Source organism: Xyrauchen texanus, chromosome 27, assembly GCF_025860055.1.
Source record: "Xyrauchen texanus isolate HMW12.3.18 chromosome 27, RBS_HiC_50CHRs, whole genome shotgun sequence".
NCBI classification, from domain to species: domain Eukaryota; kingdom Metazoa; phylum Chordata; class Actinopteri; order Cypriniformes; family Catostomidae; genus Xyrauchen; species Xyrauchen texanus.
The window spans coordinates 27,147,288-27,171,101 of record NC_068302.1 but is presented as its reverse complement, the minus strand read 5'-3'; the positions used below and the strand labels follow the sequence as shown (position 1 = coordinate 27,171,101).

At 38.7% G+C, this 23,814-nt stretch overlaps 1 protein-coding gene across 2 annotated transcripts in view; it reads right to left on the bottom strand.

Moving 5' to 3' along the window:
* Positions 1-23,814, bottom strand: part of LOC127621407 (uncharacterized) — a 75,290-nt gene that overhangs the window by 19,342 nt on the left and 32,134 nt on the right. For both annotated transcript variants that reach the window (XM_052094979.1, XM_052094978.1), the window contains exons 4-5: positions 9,406-9,600; positions 6,769-6,883 (exon numbers count right to left, since the gene is read on the bottom strand). In XM_052094979.1, the coding sequence (XP_051950939.1) occupies positions 6,769-6,883; positions 9,406-9,600 (310 nt within the window). The remainder of the gene's footprint in view (positions 1-6,768; positions 6,884-9,405; positions 9,601-23,814) is intronic.

Sequence of the window (23,814 nt, the reverse complement as noted above, 5' to 3'; positions counted from 1 at the left end):
CCACAAACCTCTGATTGGCGGATCTTTGTCTGCTGGATCATGGGTAGTTCACCAAGAATTCCACTATTAAACTTGACTAATTATTCAACAGAATCATATGCCATTATTTAACAAATCACAGCTCATGGTAGGTACTGTATGTCTTTAAAGTAGAGCTGTCGATTTAATGCATTCATTCAGTGTGATTAATTATATGAAAAATAACACCTTAAAAATATTTACGTAATTAATCATGACCTTGGGCCAAATGAGAAATGTTCCTACCATCGGAAACAAATCAAGCTTGAACTAGGCTAGTGTTCACATTAATGTATTTATGAGTGTCAGTCGGCAGGGGGCAGTAAGCACAACTGTAGCTGTATAGGCATAGGGTTTTTATATTATTACAAAGGCTGCGCTTAAATCACTGGCATGTTAATATTACACGTTTTAAATATAACTGATAATGAAAAATATTATTTAAAAAAGAGGATATCTGGAGCTGATGGATACAAGTTTTAATTTCACCTCAAGCTGCGCGTGTTTCTTTCTCGCACTCGCGGCACATGCGGAAAGGTTTCCTCTTGCAAGATGAGCAAAGTAGCTATAGAATTCATGGTTCAAGGTGGTGCAGGAAGCGGATTTCAGAAATGTTGGCTTGCAAGTCGGTGTGGATTTTTTTCACATTTGAGTCTTCTCCAAATCTGTGCATGCTTTCAAGTTATTTTCCAGGCAAACTGGCTTTTTCAAGTGTAGGATAATCACGTCAAGTGAGTCAGATCCAGTTTTTCACAGAATAATGCAGACAAATAAATTTTGCTCATCAAAATTTATGCTTTTGATTAAATAGCCTAGAAAATGTGTATTTTAGGCTATGTGTGAGCTTTTTTTACACTTCTGATCAAGAAGGATATTTGAAATTATGTGCCGACTGCTTAAACTATTTTATTTTGTGTGCACATCGTGTTTAGAACAATACATTATGTTTATTATACATTTCTCACTGACCTATTTTTGTACTTTTTTTTTACATCATAACTGTTATTGATTAATGTTCTTAACCAAAAAGCTGTCATATTAGATCATAGGCTAATGCATGTCGTGAAATAGGTGCAACTTTTCAGCGCATTTTTTCTCTCTCTTAGATTTGGCTTACCTGTTAAATGTCCTGATTGTTTAAATACATTAAGTACATTTTATTTGGTGAATTCCATTAAGAACAGACTATTAGTGTTGCTCTATTGGTCCTGCACCATTCATTCAATTGTTTTCAATAAATATGCCTGTATTCTCTAACACTGACTCAATGATTGTGTCATGTTCTGTATTTAATGTAAAATGATCATAATCCAAGGCAAGCATGTCACAGATAATTTAATTTTCAGTGGAATTTAGTGACTGTTGTTGGAATAGAATTTTAAATGGGCCACATAAACACAATGTTTTTTGAATGTTTTCTGATAATTTCTTGCTTTTTAGATTTTCGTTTAAACGTCACTGAAATTAGTCGTTCCGCACATCCCTATTTTAAAGTGCTATGGAAGACACATAACTTTTCAAATGGCTATGCAATAAATGAATCAATATCTGTTAAAGAGCAGAAACAAACATTCACATCACAGTCCCACCTCAGTAAAGTGCTATCTTCATGTACAGTCAGAATGTTAAAACTAGAGTTAATTACATTTAGTTTGATTTCCCATAGCAATTTGAAGGGAAAAAAATTACATAAAGTCAAATTTGAAATGTTCCAGATGAGTAGATGATAAAAAATAATACTCAGAAATAACTTGTATATACAATGTAAACATGATATGCAACTACATAACAACGTTAAATATGAATTAATTAAAATTCTGTAATAAATCAACGTGTGTGTGGACAACTGTTAGCTACCACCGAAGAAACGTATTCAATTATATGAATATAAACAATATATTCCCTTTAAAACTTTTGTACTACATAATCAATGCAATACTCATCTATGACAATAATGCAATGTATTTTAATTATCAGAATTGTATATACACAATGTATCTAAATATATTTAAGCAATATCACATGAGCAAGTGTGCGATATGACCCTACATCAGCACTGCTGCCGAGTGCCGTAGGAAATCACAGCAGTGCTGATTTTGGGCCATATAGCACGATTGCGAGTGTGATATTGATTATATACAACAGTTCAATTAACAAGTACAATTTTGAAAAATTAGGAAAAATTTAGTACGGTCATAAAAATCACATTTGTGCATGGAACTACATTCTTACACGACGGATCAGAATCTGTGAGGCGTCCAAGCCTTCGTTAGTAATTAAAAAATGCCACTTCAGAAATAGTATCAGGTTTGTGCTGTTTCAAACAAGTTATTGGATAAACAAGGATGTGTGTGTGTGTGTGTGTGTGTGTGTGTGTGTGTGTGTGTGTGTGTGTGTGTGTGTGTGTGTGTGTGTGTGTGTGTGTGTGTGTGTGTTTGATTGAGAGAGAGAGAAAGAAAGACACAGAGAGTGTGCGATCACCTGTTTGCACACCCAAGCAGAGATGCTGTCAGCTTTCTGAAGGTCAGTTTTCTCACTGGAAAAATTGCATCCAACCTGGGGTATTTCTCCCTATGTAGCCGGTGCAAAAGAATCGATCACTATTGAAACCGCAATGTCCTCCACCATTTTAAACAGCACCCATTGTGTAATTAATCAGTCTCTAGTGTCTCTCAGCTGTGATGAGCTGTAATGCTAAAGTTGTTTGTTTAAAGCCATTTAAAGCTATTTTAGTAGTGTAGTGTAGTAAGCAGTAAGCGATCACAAAGAGCTGTTGTATGTAAACGGCTGACACGGATTCACTTCACATCACCTAATTGGCTCATATTACACACAAAAATGATCTTCTGCCACCACGTGCTGGCTAACATGTGTAATGTAAAAAAATAAAAAAGACAAACCATAGCTCTTAACGGATCTGCAATGCTCTACTTTAGTTTAGAACGGCAATTGTAATGAGCAGAATATGCACATTATCAGTATGCACAACTCGTCAAACCTTGAGGCGTGAGAAGACCTCATTGGGCAAATATTGAGGTGTGCATTTAATTTAATGAATTAATTGGTAAATCATGTACAGTAAGTAATTAAATTAAACATTTGAATTGTTTGACAGACATACTTTAAAGGTTTATAAGCTATTTATAATAATAATTTCACCTATTAATAAAATTCATGAGATTTTTACTTTTCATGAGACTTTTGTGCTCTATTGCAAGTGATAAGTTAGCATTTAGCATGCCTATGGAACGGCAACTGGCACATCACTTTATTAAATTTCTGTGCCTAAACTGAAAGAGGCCGATTCATAAACGTTAAAAGCAGCCTTCTAAACCATGAATCTTGTTCGAGCTATTGCAATGGAAAATTGGTGTTGTCAGATCAACATTAGGAGCTATCTGTGCAGGGGATCATTTGTCAGTCTTGCACAACTACAACTCAAGCAAAGAAAGACAGAAAGAGTGAATGAAAGAGCAGAAGAAGTGAATTTAAGGAAAAAGCAGCAGCTGACTTATAATTATCTTCCGCAATTTTTTCAAGGTTGTACTAAAACAATGAAGAGATTCTCGGTTCCAATTAAGGCAGTTTTTAATAGATGAGTGAGCAATGTTTTCATATTTGCTCTCCAGAGAGTTTGAGCCTCTGTGTACTGTATGTGTGCAAGTGATAAGCTAGCATTTAGCAGGCCTATGGAATGCCAGCTTGTTTTCTGACAGGCTTTATTTGGCATCTATTTAACCCTCGCAGGTGGAAAATTACAATGTCGGTCACTAAGAGGATCCATCTCACATAGCACAATGACAATCTCGCCCACGCATGTAATTGGTGGAATCTCTCTCGTGACTTAACAAGAGGCATAAGTGTTTTTAAAACATTCTGCGTTGCCTGGCAGAGAAAAACAATATGCCCTAGAGACATATTCAGTTTCAGACTGAGAGAGTGTGTATGTTCATACTGCTCTAGATAGGACTGCAAGACCAAAGAGGGGCATTTGTGTCATTTCACTAGACAGGGTTAATCCTGAGGGTGTTAAAATTGAAACAAGAACCTAAGCAAAGAGAAGAGAGGGGAGGGGGTCTAGGCAGAAAAATAAATGTCTGATTGGTTTGTGTCTGTGCTTACTGCCTGGAACCTAATATTCTTTTTTCCATCTCCCCCACCTCAATCTTTTTCCCAATATGTTTATTTACTGAGGCTGTCTGGTCAAGGATGGCTGTTTAATTTCCTCAGGGACAGGCAATGGGAGACATGAGAATACTTGAGAGAGAGTTAGAGGGAGAGCGAGAGAGATGACAGGGAGAGAGAACAGAGAGATAGAGTAAGAGTGTGACAGAAAGAGTTATCTCTCAGATCCTTTCTCAATTAGAAAGAGCTCTAAACAGAAAAGGCAATGTCTTCTTCCTTCCCTGGGGACTCTGAGTTACAATAGTCCTGTATTGTTACGGAGTGAGTTACATAACCATTATCCACTTGACTGGAGGTCTACACTGTACAGAACTATATTATTTAATAGCAGAGTGGATGTTTTGAACAATGCAGAAACAGTCTGCAAGTTTTGCAATACAAACACACAACATAGTCTATGTTTAAGCTCAATATATGGAAAATGCACATTCCCATATCACATTTCGGTGACTGTGATTTTGCCAAAGAGTACATGTTTGATCAAAGGATATGGATCACTATCCTTGTTGGGCAACATTTCTATCCACTAATCAATTTTCAGGTTAGGTTTAATTGAACTGAAACGAAGCCTTTCACAATAATTTATCAGCTTTGTAGGTCCATACAATGCAAGTGAATGGGCAGAAAAATAATCCATACCAATCAAGTGGTTAAATCCATGTCTTCAGAATTGACATGATAAGTGTCGGTGAGATACAGATCAATATTTAAGTCCTTTTTTGCACAAATAATATGAATCACCAAAAAAAAAAGAAGAATGGGAAAGTGAAAGTGGAGATTTTTTATTTATATACTTATGATTTAAATATTGATCTGTTCCTCACCCACACCTATTATATATCTTTTGAAGATATTGATTTAACCACTGTAGCCATATGGATTATTTTTATGCTGCCTTTATGTGCTTTTTGGACCTTCAAAGTTATGGCCACCATTCCCTTGCATTGCATGGACCAACAGATCTGAGATATATTTTTCTAAAAATCTTAATTCGTGTTCAGCAGAAGAAATAATGTCATTCACATCTGGAATGGCATGAGGGTGACATAGTCAGAGGAGCAACACAAACAAAGCAATCACAACAGACTGTCTGATCCCATCACACAACAACGGATATCATAATATATCAGAAATAATAAATAACATGAAAAAAAATTATGATAGATAGTTTATGATGTCTTTTATGTATGGGTCTCATGGCTCATTAGTGCTAGTTTTTAAAAGAGGTCAAGGAATATTAAATCACATACAGTATATGAGCTCACAACTTCACATCCCTGAGATCCTGGCCTAAATAACTGATACCAAGGTCAGGGATCTCAAAACACAATATAATAGGTTTCAGAGTGGATCGGTCAATCCAGGTCAACTTCCACCCACTCACTTCAATAGAAGCTGATGGTGTGCCTGCATTCTGCAGGTAATATAAGGAAAGGAAAAAGATAAGGAAATACTCTGGGCCTCCTGAATAACTGTTGGAACTGTGTCAAAGCAAGCAAAATTCCAGGTGTGATGAATGTAAAATATGATACACTTGAATATGAAACATTGTCCATGCGGATGTGGCACACTGGTTGTGGTTGAGGAGAGTCCCCTGTTCACTATGTAAAGTGCTTTGAGTGTCAAGAAAAGTGCTATATAAATGTAACGTTCATTCATTCATTCATTCATTCGGGTTGATATTCAAAGGCATATTCATCTCTCTAAATACAACATGTGAACTTAAACGCTCATGCTTTGAAAATAAGCAGTGTTTCATTAAGTAGAAATTATTACCAGCTCTACCAAGAGTAAGTTATTTCTTTGAAATCTATTCCTTATATCACACCTAGTTTGGTATTGTACCTTAATGAAAAAAGAACTCATCCTGTTTGTGTCCATCCACACATGGGAACAATTCAAGTAAATTATTTTATGAACAAACACAAATTATTAAAACAATGTGCAATAGTAATGGTATGATGCATTAATCACACAGATTAATTGTTCATTGGTTGTTAATGATATCTATAGTTTCATAGTATGATCTGCATTGTATATATAATACTGTGCATATCCAAGGCTTCATTTACACCTGGAATCCAGATAGTATCTGAATATTCTTTAGCTGGGAAACGTTACACATTGCATTCCAATGCATCTCTAGTGTGATTATATAGAGATCTGATTACACTTATCTGAGCAAAATGGCAAATGCCACTTACTTATTACTTACAAAGTTGTATCTGGACAATGAAAATGCATCATGTTGTCAAGTGCTATCCGACTGTGGTCTTACAACTGAAAACACATGTTATTGCCAAGTGTGAAGGGGGCCTAAATGCTACATAACCTCTTATGTTTCATATACTCTTTTTTTCCGTACATAATACAAAGGTCAGCTAGTTAAACTAATTATTCATTGTCATCAATGCTGGTTCTAGAAATATCAAGAAGTGCAAGTTGGTGTAAGTGCCATTAAACAAAGTGCCATTCTTCCTTTTATACATTTTTAACTGAGTGAAGAAAAGAGGAAAACAGAAATTTTCAGAGGTGCATTATTGGAACACGACTTTGCGGACTCACCTGCCCGTCTCCAGCCATTGGACATGAGAGAACATACTGGAACTGGAAGACAGTGCTGACCGCTGCATGCCTCATCATCTTCAGCTCCACATTGCCAGGAAGAGACAGTCCTTCACTGCTGGAGACAGAAAGCATAGAGTGTGAAACCGCTCAAATATCAGAGACAACAGCTTAATATATTAAGCTCAGCATGTAATGTTGTGTAATGGACCTACACACCCACACAGAGCCAAAAACCCATCTGGTCAAGCAACATTGATTAACACTGTTAGTATTTACTGTTTAAAAACTTTGGAATGCTCAGAAGTAATCCCACAGTGTAGTTCTACATTCAGGACCAAGGAATCAGTAGGGGGTTTTTTTATCTATAGGGTTCCCACACCTTATGGCCAATGAATTTACTTGACTTTAACTGTCATTTGTGATAACTAGATTTTTAAAAAGTGTTATGGATTTTTTTTTTTTAAGTATCTCATACTCTCCATTGACACATAGAAAATACATTGGTTTGACTCTGACATGAGTGGTGGAGAGGCGTGCCTGTGAGTAGATGTAAACTAAAGCCTACTGGCTATTTTTTTAAATGGGATGAGTCGTTCGACTTGTCCGCCCCCAATTCCTGTTTCAGCAGGAAATACATCAAAACAGCAAATTGAACAATGCTCGGCAAGGAACTTTAAAGTGAAGAGGATATGAAGATGGAACCCCTCATTCTGAATTCTAATTAGAATTCAGGGGAGGGTATTTTTTAAATTAAAATATTTCAATTTCAAATTTTATTATAATAGATTTCCACACACACACACACACACACACACACACACACACACACACACACATGTTGTGTTTCCATGTTTTATGGGGACTTTCCATAGACATAATGGTTTTTATACTGTACAAACTTTATATTCTATCCCCTAAACCTAACCCTACCCCTAAACCTAACCCTCACAGAAAACTTTCTGCATTTTTACATTTTCAAAAAACATAATTTAGTATGATTTATAAGCTGTTTTCCTCATGGGGACCGACAAAATGTCCCCACAAGGTCAAAAATTTGGGTTTTACTATCCTTATGGGGACATTTGGTCCCCACAAAGTGATAAATACACGCTCACACATCACACACACACACACACACACACACACACACACACACAGTATATGCCTAATGTTATTAAATGAATTCTAGAAAGAATTTCTAATTTTAGGAAGTACACAGCTCCACATTAATTTGACAAATTAGGTTTAAAAAACCTCACACACAGTACAGCAACAAGAGAAAGAAAAGTACATCTGTGGAAGTTTTTGTATTAGTGAAATCAGAGGAGCTGCACAAAGTTATATACATATAGTAAATGTACAACAGTGCCTTAGATGACCCCACAGCAAGTTCACACAATTTTATGACCAAATAAAATTTAACTTTTGACATATAAGAAAAGAAAGAACAACACTATGGAATTGTCAAAATTAGTGAAAAGTTCACTTCAAACAACGTTACTACAAGCTGACAGAAGGTGTTGAATTTCGGAACACTGGCAGGCTGGTGTCCAATCATTTACATCATTCTTTGATGGGTTTTCACACACACTCGCACACACATGCAATGGCGCCATCGTGACAGTGTTGGGTTGAGAATGTGCAGCAAAGGTTTTCTGTGCTAACATCTCCATAATTACACCCAATTTCTCCCTCTTATAAAGAGCAGAATGTGATGCTCTACTCTCTCAGACACCTAATTTCTCTCATTTGGTAATTAGGGTCCTCTCTCTCTCTCTCTGTGCTCACGAACGGTACTTGTGACTTGTTCAGCGAGATCTCACATGGCACAGACTCTGTGGTGGTGGGGGAGTGAGGCTCTTTTCTTTGCTGCAGATGGAGTGAATCAGATATTAGATATTTATCCTATTTGAATTCTATATAAATGTAGTGTTATATCCATAGGTGTTTCTTAGGTGCTAAATGTACATAACTGAGATAAAACTCATACTTCATCCAAAAATGTTAATTCTGTCATTATTTAATGACAGAATTCAGTAAATTATGGCAGAATTTTATATTTCGGGGACTTGATGTCCTGCTAGCTTTTCGAATGCAATGGAATATCACTATTTTATTTAAACAAAGAGCCCAAACACGAGACAACTTTGTTTAGAAAGTGTACCTTTTCTTAAAATTACTTTCTGGAAAAGATGCTTTTAAAATATTTAACATTCACAGAGAAGTAAGTAAATCACCCTAAATCCATATTTGATAAGATTTGTGTTGAATAAGAGATAAAGATGTTGAAAAAGGATGAAAAGGAGGGACATAGGGTGAGAATACAAGGATCTCTGCAGGATAAGCACCGACAAAAAGAACCAGTGTGAGATTGAGATCTGAAGTCCTCGGAACAGGATAGATGGGCCATTAGGCGAGAGGACCCAACTCTCTGACAGCCGAGTGTTCATATTAAAGCAATAGTTCACCTTGAAATGAGGTTCTAAACCTGCATAGCTTTCTTAATTTTGTGGTTAATTCATCTTTAAAAAAATGAGATACAAGGTCCTCCATCTGTAAGTGTGGTACATGGAAGTCTGACAATGTTTCTCAGAATTATTGTACATTAGAGGGGCAGATGGACCGAGTACTCACCTGAGTTTGTCCCTGGAGGTCTGCCTGAAGCTGCCACCTGTGATGGCTCCACGGGCCATGACTGTTCCGCTCCCCCCAGGCCTCATGCTCCAGAACCAACACATGAGGCTTCTCCATCCAACCCCAGCCATTATGGACCACGACCAGCAGCCTACACTCCTGCACCATGATTGAGCACCTCTCCGCACCTCTGTTCTGATCAGATACACACGTGATGGGAATTCAATAGCTGTTCTGATTAGGAGACATATATAATAATTATAGAAACATGTATTTGAACACACACTCAGACATGTGAGAGGAATTTCATGTATGATTTGCAGAAGAGGGGAGTGTGTTTGGCAGGCCAAGTTAACATTTAATCCTCTGAGAAGATATGGAACAGAAAGTGTGGATTGTGTTTGAAAGCTGGACAGTTCCGATTCTGTGCTGCAAAATGAGAGGGGCATGTAAGCTCTATTGATCCATTCTCTCCTTGGGATTGAATCCGAATGGCATTTCTCTGGTAAGTAGAGAGTGTAGCACGGTAAAAAGGATAAAGAGGAATGGACTGACATACTGAACGGACTTATAAATATTGCAACCAAAGAAAGTCGATGTACAGATTTACATTTTTATTTTTTATTTTCACATATTTAAAAGGTGCTACAAGTGATTTTTTTATATATCCGACATATATACAGTACCAGACAGATATCACTGAAATGGGTCAGAGAGAAAAAAACACATTTGTCTCTGTGACAGCCATATGGCTCTGCAAAAAAGAAAAAAAAATCATGCTTTTTTTTAGCCAAATAAAAGGCTAGTCACTATCGCAATCAGTCAATCCTGTGTTTAGTTATTCCGTGTTTTAGGGTCTGCTGACATCAGGTTGGCTGACATATCTCTTGGACGAGATGTTTATGAGACAGATAATTTGGTTGAATGTATTAGGGCAGTTTAAGTCAATGGCTAAGTCTTGCAGAACCTTTGAATTGCTTAAAATTTTTTGCTTTACTTTTAAACATCATATATGATCTGATTGGCTGTGTTTTTATTTTGACAATTTGCATAGCATTTCAGTTTCCTAGAGTGCAACAGTGCCTGTCCATCTTTCATCTTGATTCAGGAAGTATATTTCATTCATTTTTACCATAGGGATTTCAAAATATCCTTCATTAAAGAGTTCTAAGCCATGAACCAAACCTATCTGAGATGAATCACAACATTACAAACTTTTATTTGAAGCAGGTAAGTAATTGAAAATCGAACAAAAAGACAAAGATACAAGTCTGTGTACTTAACGACTTTCATGGGGAAATATGCAATCCCATGACGCATCATGAATGACATAAACAACAAAAAAAACTATGGCAAAATACAAACCTATTGATTAAAATCTGTTGATAAGTATAGAAACAATATATTTATATTGTATTGCAGAATATTCATATATGTACAAATATCTAAGAAATTTGAGAGTATAGGGAGACCGACTTGAATGTATCATCTGCAAGGCATCATGGGAGTGGGTGGTTGCTACAGGGCTCTTTTGCTGTAGTTTGTTTACTGCGATTATTTTGACTGGTGAATCTTTTCTCTTCAGCAACATAAGCAGTGTAGTTCTTTAACAGGAACTCTACTAACAAACACAATTTTTAAAGAACTAAATCCCTTAAGAATTAACGCGGACTGATGGCTGCAGTAGAACCATATACATGTACCATCAATTAATAACTATAGAGCTCATGGTAGGTCTGCATTTAAAGGTTTATAAGTTATCATTAAAAACCAATTCACCTATACAGAAAATGAATGGGATTTTTATTTCTGGAACCAGGCTGTTGCACTCAAATAAGGACAGAAAAAGTAACTGATACTGTAAACGGGTTGCATTGCATCTGGTTCAGACATGGTGTAAGGCCTAAGCAACATTCTAAATCAGGTAATGATTTCATAACTGGCTTGACTAAAGATCAAGTTGGTCTGACAGCAGTAACACAAGTCATCTGTGTCCACAGTTAACCCTCCATAAAACATTGTCCCTTCTTGTTACATAACAAATCGTAATAACTGTGTTACCTCAATCTCCACAATCTGTCATCAATTACCAAGTATTGGGGCTGCAACTCAGAGTCTAACTGTTTAGCCAGCAGCTGTCTCCATTAGTCAGTGTCCAGACATCTTTACAATAACACATCAATTAAAGGATAACTTGCTGCCATTTTGAGGAGACTCTTGGCAGACACCTGGTGTTTCAAAGACGCATCGGCTCTGAGACTGTGTGGCAGAAGTCAGATGTTATTAATTGCAGCATTACAGAGGATCTGTAAAAAAAACTAAACAAAAAAAAGGTATGCAACCAACAGCTTATCTCCCTCACTTCTCCTCAGGGTAAGAGTCACATCTATCTGCTCAGGCCTCCCACTCACTGATCCTCCAATTAGCATATCAATTGTGCACAGTGCTTTATATGCACCCTACAAGAGGCAGGCTGCATGTATCCCACTTTATGCAGTGAATCACCCAGCTACTGCAGCAACCACGAGAGCACCTCTATATCCTTCCTTTAAGTGGACGTAATACAATTTTGTGCTGGGTTCAGCTTAATAGGTCAGATCTGTGCATTTCCAAGAGTGCGATGGTTCTTGCTGGTGATGGTAATGTGAATAAGTATGACTGATGATTTGAGAGGTATTTTAATTCAATGTTTTTAAATATTTACTGATAAATGCATTAAGGCTAAAAGATTTCTTGTAACACATTAGCTCTGTTACAAAACCAAGTGAGTAGCCTTGTTGTCTATCTTCTAAGGCAGCATCTCAAAAACTCTTCATGGCTAGCACCCCACAATAAAACACATGAATGTTTTGATTGATTTATCATCTTTTTTTTTCATACTTTGCTAAACTGAATAAAATATGAGTATATTTATACTTTACCAATTATATTCGGATCGTCTTCCATCTTTGGGTTTTTTCCACTGTGCTTGTCACAATGCATTCTGGAAACTACAGTACCTTCTCCCAGAAGTATATATTAGATGCTGCCTTAGAATTTGGCCAAAAGAAGGTAAAGGCAGCATAACTGTTATGCCTCCATTTCAGAACAGCCTTAAAATGATATCTAAGTTGACAGACTTCAGAACAGGGCTGTTATCTTGTGTCTAAACACAAAGCATAGACTAAAACATGCCCTTACAGTACACTGGCTGCAGTGATATCATCCACAAAAGCTAGGAGGGTGATTTTCTATAGTTTTGTGTAGTATAGTCATTTTCCAATCTCAGAGCGAGAAAGGAGAAAAAAAAGACCTTAATTTTGGTCCACAGTCTCAAATCACCTGTGTGACAAAACTGAGAGTCTTTCTAAGGCCCAATTATCTAGAGAATATTGTGGAACATTGCAGTGCAAAAAGCAGAGAGAGAAAGTGTGTTGGGCAGAGGACACAGCTCTCAATAGAGACAGTTTTCAGCAATTATTAGTGTCTGCAATGCAAGGCTATGCATGATTTCATGAACAAAAGTATTTTCAGTCGAGGGAGAAAATTAAATAAATCATGAAGTGATGTGCTCATTTTCAGCAAATACCTATCATACAAAGCACTCAGGGTGATGCGGCCCAGTGCAGTGTTTGATAATGTGACTGAATGGTCGGTGAGACAGCTTTCGGGCTCTACAGAACACATTAATGTGGAATTCAACAGTCCCACTTTGTAATGCACTGAGATTACAATATCAGGCCAATATATCTTGTGGGATCTGCTGCCTTTTCTTGTTTAGTTTATGTTCTAGTTTCTTTTTAGAATTTTGTTTGTGCCATTTAAATCCTGAATCCTTAAAGGATGGATGATGAAAAGAACAAATGCTTAGTTGGGATCTGTGTCACTGTTTTCCATTAAAACCAAATTAGCAAGCAAGAAACGGACACTAACCACCCAGTGATGAGACAAGTATGTCACCATGGCTAACCTCGCATAAAAACTAGCTGTGTTTGTGTGTGTGTGTGTGTGTGTGTGTACAGTATATCACTGCCAATTTACTCCCTTGACAATGACAGAAGCAATGTAGTTGTGACTGAAGTAGCATACACACCAGCTCACTGCACCAGCAGGATAACAATATAATGATGTATAATTAGTAATATGCTTTGACACTGAAACCAACAACACCTCCCTCTTTAAACACAAGCAGGAGTCTTCAACAGAGGGTTAGGGCCGGTACTGCAGGTGGTCCACCAGTTATTGTTTATCTTAAACTAATTTTTGTGAAAACTATTTTTGAAAATATGTGTTAAACAAACTTATATTAAAGGAATATTCCAGGTTCAAAACTAGTTAAGCTCTATCAACAGCATTTGTGGCATAATACTGATTACCACAATAATTAATTGTGAATTGTCCCTCCTTGTCTTTAAAAACAAAAAAAGCAAAAATCTGGTTTCCAGTGAGGCACTTACAATGGAAGTGAATGAGAACCAATCTGTAAACATTAAAATACACACTATTTCAAAAGTATAGCCACAAGTTATAAACCATATGCGTATTAACATGATTTTAATGTGATAAAACTGTTTCCTTTTCTGTGTAAAGTTATAGCCAATTTTACATCTTTGTTGGCATTATGATGTAATGTCAATGTGACAAGGAGGAGGAAGGGCCAAATATGCCCGCCCGGCCCCCAATCAGGCTAATCAGCCGAGGAGAGGGATAAGTGTAGCGAATGCGGCAGTTCGAGATAGAGAGATGTGCAGTTGCAGTGTTTGCGCATGTGTCTTTTTGTTTAAATTAAATGTTATTTTTACTGTTCAGCCAGTTCCCGCCACCTCCTTTCCCATGAGGGTATTAAACTTGTTACAGTCAACAAACTCTAAAACCATAAAACAACTGTTAAAACAACTATATTAACAACTTTACAGCTCAAATAATACATGAGAGAAATTCATTTAAGTGCTTTTATAAAGTTAGAGGTTTCAAATTTCAGTCTTTAAACCCTCCAAAAATTGGCCCCATTCTCTTCCATTGTAAATGCCTTGCTGTAATCTCGATTATTTTTATAGAAAAGGACAGATGATTAGAAATACATTGTTGTGATAATCAACATTGTGCCACAAATGCTGTCGGTTGAGCTTAACTTGTATTGAACCCGGAATATTCCTTTAAGTTCAGTTCAACCCAAAGCTGAAGTTAAGATGCTAAAGTTGTCCATCCCACATTAAAATGCAATGTATAATTATACACCCATGTACATCAATTACTATTATTTAAATGGATTTGCAATGTTTGTCATGGCTCCGGTGAGTTTGTCCGTTTGTTCTGTGTGTTGTGTTATTTGCTCTCCCTCATGTCTTGCAGCTGCTGCCGGCATGCATTATCAGTGTTTCCATGGGAACACTGATTGTTCCCAGGGGAATGCTGGTCATGCCACTAATTAGTGTGCTATCAGCACCTGGTTCTCCAATAATTCACTCCCTTAAGCCCTTCATGTTCTCAGTAGGAAGGGGGATGAGTGGAAGATGGCTTTAACACTCATAGGGGGCACTTGGAATATTTGGTCATGCCTTTCGGGTTGGTCAACACCCCCACCAGCATCCAGGGGCTTGTAAAAGATGTGCTTAAAGATATGGTTGATCATTTTGTGTTTGAGAATGAATCTTGATGCTATTCTGATCTTCTCCCAGAATATCCAGGACCATGTTCAGCATGTCGGGCAGATGCCATTTTCATGTACAGTCGGTTCCGTTCCTGGGGTTCATTGTTTCAACCAAGGAAGTGCGCATGGACCCTGCTAAGGTCAAAGCCATCTCCGATTGACCAACCCCAGATTCTCACAAGGCATTGCAGATGTTTCTGGGGTTCACAAATTTTTATTACAGCCAACTCACCACTGACGGATCTCACCTCCACACACACTGAATTCTGTTGGTCCCCGCGGGCTGAGGCCACATTTTCTAAACTAAAGGAGTGGTTTTCTACCGCACCCATCATTGTAACTTCCGACCCTGCAAGTCAGTTCATGGTGGAGGTGGATGCGGTCAATGGGGTTTCTCAATTTGTGTCACATTTTTGGCCAGAATTCTCTCAACAGCTGGGGGCTACGGTGAGTTTGTCCTCTGGGTTCCACCCTCAGACAAATGGGTAAGCGGAGTGGGTGAATCAGGAACTGGAAAAACCCCTGCGCTGTGTGGGCTCCCATAATCCATCTTCTTGGAGCAATTATTTAGTCTGGATTGAGTAAGCCTGTAACTCCTTGCAGTCATCGTTTATGGGGTTATCACCCTTCCAGGGCAGCCTCGGTTATCAGCCCCCTCAATTCACCACACAAGCACCACGTCTTCATTCAGAGTTGTGGATGCACCTAGAAAGCTGCAAGAGAAGCCTTCATACAGACTGGCGCATGTGTTAAGAGGTCGGTGGACCGGCACCTGTATAAGCCCCCAGCTTACGTGTGCTGGCAGATGCTTTGGTTGTTCTCTAAAGATATTCAGCTCCAACTCCCCTCACGTAAGCTGGGTCCCAAGTTTATCAGGCTGTTTCACATCACCAAGGTCATTAGTCCAGTGGCGGTCCATCTTAAACTACCTCCTCACCTCAAGCGCATTCACCCTGTTTTCCACATCTCCAAAATAAAGCCTGTTTTATGTTCTAATTTACACCCTACCACACCAGTCCCACCTCCTCCGAGTCTTGTTGAGGGCTCTCCAGCGTATATGGTCAGGAGACTGATCGACGTCAGATGGAGGGGCAGAGGGTTCCAGTACCTGGTTGACTGGGAGGGTTATGGACCTGAGAAGAGATTATGGGTCGCGGCTTGGGACATCCTAGACTACGCCCTCATAGACCAGTTTCACCTCAAATATTGTCAGTTTATTCCATGTGTTTTAATCTGTTCGGCACTTCTGGCACACATGATCAGTGTTTCCATGGGAACATTGTTCCCAGGATAACACTGATCATGCCACTAATTAATGTGCTAGCAGCACCTAGTTCTCCACTAATTCACTCCCGTCTTAAGCCCTTCGTATTCTCAGTATATTTGCTAGACTGTTAATTAATGTGAAGTAACTTACCTAACTCTCTCTGCCTAGTTGGTAATGTCTCATGTATCTGTTTGGTTGACTGTCTCTGACTGCATGTCTGGAGTGTGGCAGCCTTCCAGTATGCTGTTCACTTGTTCTCTGCATTCACAAGTCTTCAACGGAGCACTCCTCATCTCTGCCTGCATGCCGGGAGAAATATTGCCTTCCAGTCTACTGGGCACTGTACTCTGCACCTCAATATGCTTCAACGGAGGATTCTTACTAATCTGCTCTTGACTTCACAGATGTGCGGCTATGGCGTGCATGCATCCTCAAAAACCTGGGATCCTCAGTCTTCACCAGCACAGAGAAAGTTAATATTTATTGTGAATAAATCCTTTCAAATGTTCCTCTGCTCTTGGGTCTCTTTGTCTCATACTCGCTCTCTGACAATGTTAGCATAACAGATTATTGGAGGTACTCTAATCACGGCTCAGGAAATACTGGAGAACACTTTATTGCAGCAGATTTAACAAAAGTGGGAATGGATAGATAGAAAGCATGATTCAAATGCAGAGAAAGATAAAAGCAAAAGAGATAATTATAGAAAACAAGCCTGTCTGTCACTTATTTTAACACATTGGTTGCAAAAATATCTTATTTCTGTTACTCTTCTTCACCTTTCTCCTGCTCTCTCTCTCTCCTTCTTGTCTGCTCACTGTGCTGTCACAGATTTCGCTTCCTGTTCCCAAAATATGAATATTTTAGAGCTAAGAAGCTTAAAGGGAACAATGAAATGGCCTTGCCTGAAGTTAAATCATACACCATTTCCAGCTTGATTGAGCAGAGAGTGAGCGAGAAAGAGGAAAGGAGAATCTTTTCTGAATGATGAACGCAGTGTCGTGTTTCTCACATTAATGACAAAGCTCATCCTCCATCATTGGCCTCTGTTTCTCATCTGTGAAATTTCTAGACTCTGGGGGGTCACGCACCATCTGACTAAGTGGCAGTGACAACAGGCCCTCTGACAGACGAGGCCACTGCCATGGCTACAGTGTTTCCCCTATATGCATTTTGCAGTGGCGTTGCACCACTGCTGAATTATGATTGCCGCTGTTGGGATTTCACATGGTTCACTTCATATTCTTGACGCAACATAAGGCTTACCAGCCACAGTCAGCTGTGTGCTTTCTACACTGCAAAAGGTACCCCATCACACACACACTTACACACAGTGACAACACTGCATAAAAACACATCTCAAACTCGCAACTCATTTTAAGTGACCCGCAAGATAATTTCTGAAACGTAGGATAGCAGGGGAACGCAACATTTCACTGAACATTCAGTTAGCGCTTTCCTTGTGAATATAAATGATCCTTCCTCTGTCATCTGTATGTTTTGGAGCGCATATTGCTTGTTTCAAAAGCGGAATGAAACAGCGCTATACAGGTCAATTACAGTATCTACGTGGCTTAATCATATCAGCATGAGGGCTGTAATTCGTGGACTGGTCTCAACTGCAAAGACTATTTTAAATGCTACTGTGAATCAGTGCAATGCATGGCGGGGACCGCAAGCCCATTTGAATGCAGTACAGAAATGTCGGCAGCAAAACCTTTATATTTCAATGATGAAATTAGTTTAAAACAAACAGCCCTCACATTCTAAATGGCACTGACAAAGAAAACAGGAGAAAAACATTTAAAAGGCTTTTCAATTCTCAAATCAAAACGCATACATAAAATGTACCATGGATTAGTAACACTAACTGTACTGTAATATCTATGGTAGTTGTGTCAGAAAACTTTCTAAATGTATTTAGACTGATGTTTTTTCATTACAAAAATGCCATAGTTCTTTATTTAGAACCATAGTGACTAACCATGCTAGTGAGGAGCCATGCATGGTTACCATGAACTATGAATAACTACAAATATCATTGTTACAACTATGGATACTATGGAAAGACTATGGTGCATTTTCATAATTAGGGACCTAGCTATCAGTTTTCCATCTGTGTAAAATCTGTACTTGTGATATTCTCTGATTGTAGGAAATGTAAGTTGTTTTGTTTGCCTTTAGAAATTCCAAGACATGACTGTAACTTAATTAGAAGGAGCTTGGTGAAAAGAATCTGTAAAGAAGAACTTAGTCACACTGTCAGAATATTTCAATTTAGCCATATAAAAATTAGGTGTTAATTTTTTCAACAGATGTTACTTTTGTTAATATTATCATTTACATCTTCATTCCAACCTAAAATTCAGTGCTGTGCTGTCAAATGTGCATTTAAATTGACATAACATTTAATATTATTTGCATGGGTGCTACCAAAGCAGGTGCTGGTGCAACATTTTCAAAGTTGCGTCATTGAGTGCACAAATAAACCCTGATGTGGCATAGGCTGAAATTGAGTTTGGCACCCCTGTTTCAATCTATTCTTTGACCAACATGCATTATGCGGGTAACAGCAACGCTGCTAAAAAAATTCCAAGGGGAAACACTGAGGAATATTACGGAGAATTGAACAAATTTAGAAAAAAGAAGAGAGGCTTATATGGAACGGGCAAAAGTTTATTCTGCTGAACGAACTAAGACTTGGTGTCAAAGTAATATGGAGGAAAAAAAGGAATAGCTGTTTTTATTTGCATCTGTTGGTATGGCTGTCTCAAACTATGACATTTGTGTTTGGAAGATCAAATTTGTGCACAAGAAAGCAAGCTAGCTAATTCCCCTTGCTTACCGAATTCTACATTTATTTATTTTTTGGGATTTTAGTTTGCAGGAAATATATGCACTCCCATTGGTGTCCCGACCAGCAAATTCAGCATCAAACCAAAACGTCTTTGATGTTTTTGACAGTGGAATCAGAGCAGAGTGTTTGAAAATAGAAACAGCTGCATTTGAACCTTCATGAGAGACTTCAATTCTTTCTGAAAGAATATCACTTATTTAACTCACAGTTGTGTGGGTTGGATCATTATGTCATGCCATAAAAAGTCAACAGACATTCCTCTTATTTTGCCTCAGTCTTAATAGTGTCACTTCTTTAAACAAAGGTTACAGCAAAGGCAATTCAAATAAAGAGCAAGGCTTTTTGTGAGTAGCAATTTCACTTTGACAATACATATGATTAACTGTCAGACAAACTACTACCAATTCTACTTACAAGATGTATAGAAGACAAGAAAAAAAGTTGCAGCTAGCAAATGGCTAGTTCAGGTGAGGAATTGGGAAGGTAATTTAAACCAACTACAGGAATAATAACAGCAAGAAAAGACAAGCTCTGTAGGGGTGGGGGGTCATTGGCCCACTCAGACTCAAGAATTGTAGTGTTTTTGTGTCTGGAAAATAAAACAGTTTTTTGAAGGTTAGTTATTTGTAGTGAGTGGCTGAAATTAATAGAGAGTGCCAGTTATTTCAGTGGGGCAAAAAGAGACAGGGATGTAACTGTGGACTGAGTAGATTCAACTTTTTTAAAGCTAAATTGACAGCTTACCGAAAATTGACTGTCCGAAAACATTTTACCTTTGTTTCGTCCATTGAGGGGTAACCAATTTTATTCATATAAAGTAGTGTGGTGTATGTTTTTGTATTTATTCTTATATATATATTGTAGCATGGTGAGCGAGTGACAGACACAGTGGGTGTGGCATCCTCGCGGTGAACGGGGCTCTGTGAAAGGGCGGGGGTAGTGTCTATAGGAAGGCCCAGGCACGAGCTGGGTCATTCGGCCACTCATGCTCCCCTCCTAGGTCCACGGCACGAGGGGCGGCTGCATAACTGGTGGCCTGTCTTCCCAGGCCCGCGGCAAGCGAGAGGGGTAAGTGGGGGTTGATGAAGCCTTATCCCCATCAGGTGTGCTTCATTCATCGCTGACCAAACATTGACCAAACAGGTGCATTAATTATGCACCTCTTCTCACTCTCCCGCCCAATTCCCGTCATGAGCCTGGCTAAAGTGAACAAGTAAATTAAAAAAAATTAAGAACTAGAATCACAGCTTGCGCTGTTTCTAACATATGTGTGTGTGTGAGTGAGAGAGAGAGAGAGAGATGGAGCATGTGCGATCACCTGATGATGCTGTAGTCTGTTGGACATTTTGGTGAAATTGATCCTATTTTCTTGTAAAATAGCCATCCAAATCTGGGAATTTCTCCCTATTTCGCAGTAGCTGGTGCAAAGTGTCTTTTACTATAAAAATCGCAATCACCTCCACCTTTTTTAACAATATTTTCTCTCCAATGTGGAAACTCCGGTAAGAGGTAAGCGCCTTGAGTTTGTGTAATTAATCAGTCTGTTGTATCTCTCAGCTGTGATGAGCCTTAATGCTGAAGTCATTAGTTTACAACAGTACGAACACAAGTGGACTGAAACACACGGTGAAGCATCCGAGTGCTGATAGTGTGAGTCTGTGAGACCATCAGTACTCATGGAACATCTCTCATTAAATCAGATTCGAGGACCAGAACTAACTGGTGTGTGTGTATATATGTGTGTCTGTATATATATATATATATATATATATATATATATATATATATATATATATATATATATATATATATACACACACACACACATATACATACATACATATATACACACACACATGGGGAAAAAATTAACAGAGGCATCTTTATTGTAAGTAAAATTTCCATTGCAACATTACAAATTGCAATGTTCTTTTCACATTGTTTATGTAACACATTATAATATATTCCAAAATAATAATTAAAAAATAATATCTTCATGTATATTTTGGTTTGTGTGGTATTGTTTACATTGAAATATAAACAAATTGTGTGTTTTGAACCACTTTGATAATTGATTTACGGAGTTACTACAAGTGGTCTATTGGCGCTTCCAAGTGGCCTTTTTTTTGGAAGTACACTTGCATAAACGATTATAGAGTTTTGGTCATAACGACTTGTGGCTTTGTATCAGATGTGTCTTTGGGGAACTGCGCATAGTCTTGCATATTAAAAAATAAAAGTATTTTATAAATTATATTTGCGGTCACTATTCAAAACATTTAAGAAAGTAGTTCCATGGAAAAATGCGTTGTTTGTGACCATACTCAGTTTTTTTTACTTGTTCATTGAACTCAAATCAAAAATCAAATCAAATCACTTTATTGTCACACTACCATGTACACAAGTGCAACAGTAGGTGAAATTCTTGTGTGCAGTTCCGAGCAACATAGCAGTCATGACAGTGACGAGACATATACCAATTACAATAAACAACATACTTACACAAAACAATTTACATATCAAATGTACACATACTTACACAAAACAATTTACAAATCAGATGTACACATACTTACACAACACAATAATTATATACAATGCAGAATATAGAACAGAATATACAATACAATACAATAAGTGGGAGTATATGAAATATATATGTGTATATATATATATATATAGCAGTTGTATTGAGGAGAATATGTTGACAGTCCAGTGTGAGATTATAGATTAATAAAGTGCAGTGCTAATTATTGATCCTGATAGATCAAGAGTTCAACAGTCTGATTGCTTGGGGGAAAAAGCTATCATGTAGTCGGCTGGTGCGGGTCCTGATGCTGCGATACCGCCTGCCTGATGGTAGCAGTGAGAACAGCCCATGACTCGGATGGCTGGAGTCTCTGATGATCCTCCGAGCTTTTTTCACACACCGCCTGGTGTATATGTCCTGGAGGGAGGGAAGCTCACCTCCGATGATGTTCCTGGCAGTTCGCACCACCCTTTGCAGGGCTTTGCAGTTGTGCGCGGTGCTATTGCCGTACCAGGCGGTGATGCAGCCAGTCAGGATGCTCTCTACAGTGCTGGTGTAGAACCGTGTGAGGATGTGGTGGTTCATTCCAAACTTCCTCAGCCGTCTCAGGAAGAAGAGGCGCTGGTGAGCCTTCTTCACAACGGCCTCAGTGTGGACGGACCATGTGAGTTCCTCAGTAATGTGGACACCGAGGAACTTGAAGCTGCTGACTCTCTCCACCGGTGCTCCATTGATGGTGATGGGGCTGTGTTCTCCGTCTTTCTTCCTGAAGTCCACAACAAGCTCCTTGGTTTTACTGACGTTGAGGGAGAGGTTGTGCTCCTGACACCAGCGTGTCAGAGTGTGCACCTCCTCTCTGTAGGCTCTTTCATCATTGTCAGTGATCAGACCTACCACCGTCGTATCGTCAGCAAACTTAATGATGGCATTGGAGCTATGTGTTGCCACACAGTCATGTGTGTACAGGGAATACAGGAGTGGGCTGAGAACACAGCCCTGCGGGGCTCCAGTGTTGAGGGTCAGTGATGAGGAGGTGTTGCTGCCCATTCTAACCACCTGACGTCTGCCTGACAGGAAATCCAGGATCCAGCTGCACAGCGAGCTGTTTAAGCCCAGAGCCCGGAGTTTCTCATCAAGCTTGGAGGGCACTATGGTGTTGAATGCTGAGCTGTAGTCTACAAACAGCATTCTCACATATGTGTTCCTTTTTTCCAGGTGGGAGAGAGCAGTGTGTATTGTAGATGCAATGGCATCATCAGTGGAGCGGTTGTTGCGGTAGGCAAACTGCAATGGGTCCAAAGAGGGGGCAGAACAGAGCAGATGTGATCTCTGATTAACCTCTCGAAGCATTTGCTGATGATGGGGGTCAGAGCAACAGGACGCCAGTCATTTAAGCATGTGATTATAGCTTGCTTCGGTACAGGCACAATGGTTGATGTTTTGAAGCATGTGGGGACTACAGACAGGGAGAGGGACAGATTGAAAATGTCCGTAAAAACACCAGCCAGTTGATTCGCGCACGCTCTGATGACGCGGCCCGGAATGCCGTCTGGACCCGCGGCTTTACGGATGTTCACCCGTCGGAATGATCGGGTTACATCCACAACAGAGACGGAGAGTGAATCAACCTCTGTAGCGTCACTCTGTAGCGTCAGCTACATACATATACTGTTGTATATAAACAATATCACACGAGCAAGAGTACTATATGGCCCTAAATCAGCACTGCTGTAATTACCTACGGCACTCAGCCTACAGCCGAATTACAGCAGTGCTGATGTAGGGCCTTAAATATATATATATATATACACACACACACACACACACACACACTACTCTATACACTACAGTGTACACTACAATTTTTGAAACACTTGACTGAAATGTTTCTCGTGTTTGTACAAATCTTTTGATCTGAAGGCGTATGCTTAAATGTTTGAAATTAGTTTTGTAGACAAAAATATTTGTGCCACCATATTAATTTATTTAATTATAAAACTAACATTTTATTTAAAAAAAAAAAAAGTTTTTGAAATTGATGACTTGAACCAAATAACAAAGAAAAGCAGCCAATAAGTGGCTAACATAGATGGGAACTCCTTAAAAAGCATCCCAGGGTGATGAGT